Genomic DNA, 4,163 nt, shown 5'->3' with positions numbered 1-4,163 from the left:
TATATATACGAGGGCTGTCCCAGGGAAAACCGGAAAAGGTCCGTTAAAGCAAAAATCTTTGTCCTATTATAATAAAACTGTAACACACCATACCTCAACATGTGCTTTATTTCTCAATGTAATCACCATCCCGCTGGACACATTTTTCCCATCGCTGGATCTGGGAGAAGATACCCTCCCTGAAGAATCTTTCGTCAAGGGATTTCAACCAATCGTTCACGGCTTCCACGAGGTCTTCGTCGTCGGTGAATCGCTGTCCAGAAATATGGCGTTTCATTGGTTTAAAAAGTTGACAATCTGACAGGGCCAAGTCAGGACTGTGAGGGGGGTGTAGTAAAACTTCCTAGCCGAACCTTTGGAACCAGTCTTTCGTGACGTTTGCGGTGTGTGGCGTTGTGTTGCCATGCTGCAAAATGACCCCGCTGGTCTTTTTCGGCCCCAACCCATCAAGCAGAGACCTTTCAATAGTGCAGCTCATCAAACTCTATCCTATAGACAGTCCACTTTGAAATGTTTAGCGACTCGCAAATTTTGCGAATTTTTAGGCGCCTGTCTGTTTGAATAAGTTCGTAAACGCGACTCTTGTTGTCCTCAGTCTTGGCAGAAAAACAAGATCCTGGGTAAACTTTGTCATTGATATCGAAGTGCCCGGCTTTGAACTTACTACATCACTCATATACCTGTGACTTTGCCATTACTTTCTCCCCATAAACTGACTTTATTCCAGTGTGTATTTCTATAGGTTTGAGACTTTTGCGGTCAGAAACCGAATGACAGACCTCACTTTTATCCTTGACCAATTTTCCAAGGGGGTAGCCATCTTTTGAGAATTTCTGTGCTCGTTTGATTTGAGCGATGCTCATGGTGCTCAATCGGGAAATTTCTAAATGATTGTTTTACAAGTGTGCGTTTACAGATTGTGAAAATATTGAATAATTTTCAAATTACAGATATATATATATATATATATATATATATATATATATATATATATACAAAAGTGTGTGTGTGTGCGCGTGTGTGTGTGTGTGTGTGTGCGCGTGTGTGTGCGCGTGCGTGAGTGCCAGCGTGTTTGTGTGTGTGTGTGTGTATACCGTACGTGTGCATACTGTAGGCGTATATAATATAGCAGGATTCCACGATTGTTATTGGAAAGACTTCACGTTTCGCGCATGCATGGCATTGGCAGTTGAGTATCCTTAAATTTTTTGGGTTGACCATTCCAAGAGAATAAGTAGAGGAAAAAAGGTTTTGCTTCATTATAATTGTCAAACTCCACTTTTATTTTCTCTTTCAAAGTAGACCTAGATCTACATTCTCCCTGCCTTGCCTTGGCCATGGGACTTCTTCCTCATACTTTATCATTGCTTTGACTGATCATCATGAATCATAGTCATGTCATAGTTAATATAAAGGCCACCTCTATTCTCACCCGGGGTGAGAATAGTGCAGGCGGGTCTTGTGGCTATTCTCACCCGGTGCGCGTGTCAACAAATTTTGCGTTCACCCTAAACCACAGAATTCTACACTGTGATAAGAGAAAAATTGTAGAATTCTGTGCTGTGAACAAACGTTCCATTACAACTGTACTTGTAGCCTACTAAAAGCGTACAATTTTGTCTGTGGGCAGGGGAGAGAGAGAGAGTGAGAGTAGTTCGGCTCGATTCGAAAAGAGTTAAATAGCCGTAGCATCTTTGTAGACAACCAAATTAATTTACTTTTGTGTTTTAACATCATTTTTTAACTTTGTTTTGGTCAATTTGATCGTCCACACCGATAGACAGTATTCAGAAAGAGACAGAGAGAGAGAGAAGAGGGGAGGAGTAGATCTTGCGAGAACTTCCGGGCGGGTGAGAATAGCCACTTATATAAAATAAATACTTTAGTTACATCCTAAAAGTCCAACCTTGATATAGATCTAGATCTAGATCTAGATCACAGAATGATTGCAGAATAAGGCAGCAAAAGTATATCCATAACAATAGTGAAACTTCTGCGAGGCTTTACTTCAATAACAATACTGGCCATTCATTCAGTAGAGCAGTGTCTGTACCGAGTCATCACCACACATACCAGATAAGGGGGACAGCCATGTTGTTGTTATGTGTAAACAATTGGCGCGTTACGCAGGATTTTCGAAACTGCACAAAATAAATGGAAAGTAAACGTATACAGAGTCAGAATAGATATATTATAATGGTAGATAACACAAATTTCTTGAACTTCAATAAATATCAAATGACCAAATTTTCTGTCGAAACTGTATTCAACATAGCTCCGAATAAAGCCAAATCAAAATGGCTGCTCCCAAAGTGGATGCGGTTGTTTTAGCAGAAGATGACGAAGATTGGCTTTACGGAGGTAAGCCGCCAAGATAAGTTGGTGTTTATAATGATGCAAACGGAAAGCTCTGTTCGGTTGTTTTGTCCTGTATATTATTTTTTCAAGTTTGCAGTTAGATTTAGAATCTAGATTAGAGTTAGATTTAGATATCTAGATCTAGACCCAGGTCTTGTTGTTTGTGACAAGAGTTCACAAGAGTGTGATCCGATTCTGGATCGAGTTGTGAGTTGTCCAGTAGGCTATTTACTAAAGGTGAAATAGTATTTATTTTGCAAGTGGCTATTCTACGGCGTCGCACCGGTCAATAGATCAGAAGCTATTCTCCGGCGTCGCGCCACCGGTCTATTACTAGAATCTATTCTAGAGTAGGCCCGCATCACCTAGCAATGCCAATCGCCCGCTGCGCCTTGTGCCGGAAATCGGGCTCCGCGCGAGGAGTATTTTTTGGGCCGCCCGGAATCAGAAGTGACTCTCTTCTAAGTTTAGTTACGGGAAAACTCCTGGACGAAAATAAATGAAACTCGGCAACCAACCAGAGGAAAGGTTAAACTAACGACATGCCAGCGTACAATCCCGAACGATTACTAGAACCGGAGATATTGCCGTGTTTGTGCGAATTTCCAGTAAATTTTTACTTTCACTCCCGCACACAGATGCACTGTTTCAGGGGTCAAACTGCAGTACTGTTTGCTGCAGATCACACATAAAGCCACTAAAACTGTCGCAAATCAATTATTTTCAAGACAATTTCAAATCTAACTGTAAAATATCAAATTATGGGTAAAAACAGGGGGGCATGCCCCCCTGTAACCCCCCAGATTTTCTTTTACCCCAGTGGGGCAGGCCCCCCTGGTACCCCCTGATTGGTCCAAAGCACGTCTATTTCGGTTAAAAACAATCAAATATTTCAAAAACTATTAATTTGCGACGGAAATGAAGTTGATATTCGTGTTCTGCGCATCAATATTTAGTAGAAAATAGACAACTGGTAGCTGAGTGTGAGACGGGAGGGAAAGTAAAAAAATACCGAATTTCCTCTGTGGTTCAAAAACTAAGCGGAGCTGCGGGTTGATCGCCGACCACACAAGCGCCCCACATGTCTTCTTTATTGCTGTAAAATTTCAGATCTCTGCGTTTAGTAGATTTTCCGTACCAACTTAAAATTACCACCCATCCATTGATAAAACACTAGATCTAGAAACTTGATAGCGCATTCCAAACGCGAGGTGCCGGCACGCAAGAGGCGCGTGATCGCTAGGCTGCATGTGATTGGCTGCCTATAACCAAATGGGTCACCGATGACTACATCGCGGGTTTTCCCGATAGCGTTTTACTGAGTTTTAATTTAGAAGGGGTGATCGCGTCGCGGTAAAAACGATGTCACGCAATTCAACAAATTTCACGCAAATATCAGTCTTTAAGATCCAAAGTAATGAAGATATCGAAAAAGTGATAGCAGAACTAGATTCGGCACTAAAAATCACATGGAGATGCCAAGTTTCATTCATATGCTCCAATTCATTACTGACTTATGAACAGTTTTTCCTCAAAATACATCAAAACATGTCCCACATTTTGGCTATTTTTTCCTATATGAAGGTCCTCCAACATTTTGCAAACAAAAATCCCAAAAACTTTTTTATTTATCAATGGATTTTTAATTTTTTTAAACCATAGTTCTTAGAATTTACTCTATTTTCATTTAAGTCCATTTTTAAGCAATTTGGATGAAAATTTAATTTTTCATTGTCATTGCTACATCACCGCGCTACTGTTTGGGTGCGCAACCCCCGGTCTCCTGCTTTGTTTTGGATAAGAAC

The 4,163-nt window shown here is 40.8% G+C and overlaps 2 protein-coding genes across 5 annotated transcripts in view; one reads left to right on the top strand and one right to left on the bottom strand.

Annotated features, from left to right (window-relative positions):
* The window catches only part of LOC101858607, a gene marked incomplete at its 3' end in the record, with an annotated part of 14,117 nt that extends 12,013 nt beyond the window's left edge, over positions 1-2,104 (bottom strand). The window contains 1 exon segment of one of the 3 annotated variants that reach the window (XM_005093000.3): positions 2,074-2,104. 3 annotated transcript variants of the gene reach the window in all.
* Positions 2,105-2,286: 182 nt separating this feature from the next.
* The window catches only part of LOC101863726 (pre-mRNA 3'-end-processing factor FIP1), a 29,796-nt gene continuing 27,919 nt past the window's right edge, over positions 2,287-4,163 (top strand). For both annotated transcript variants that reach the window (XM_035968394.1, XM_013079575.2), the window contains exon 1: positions 2,287-2,361. In XM_035968394.1, coding sequence (XP_035824287.1) covers positions 2,298-2,361 — 64 coding nt within the window. In that variant the 5' untranslated portion in view covers positions 2,287-2,297. The remainder of the gene's footprint in view (positions 2,362-4,163) is intronic.

The sequence above is a fragment of the Aplysia californica genome, unplaced genomic scaffold (genome assembly GCF_000002075.1).
Source record: "Aplysia californica isolate F4 #8 unplaced genomic scaffold, AplCal3.0 scaffold00056, whole genome shotgun sequence".
NCBI classification, from domain to species: Eukaryota; Metazoa; Mollusca; class Gastropoda; order Aplysiida; family Aplysiidae; genus Aplysia; species Aplysia californica.
Note: the sequence above shows the minus strand (reverse complement) of the source record. Positions and strands in the feature narration are given on the sequence as shown.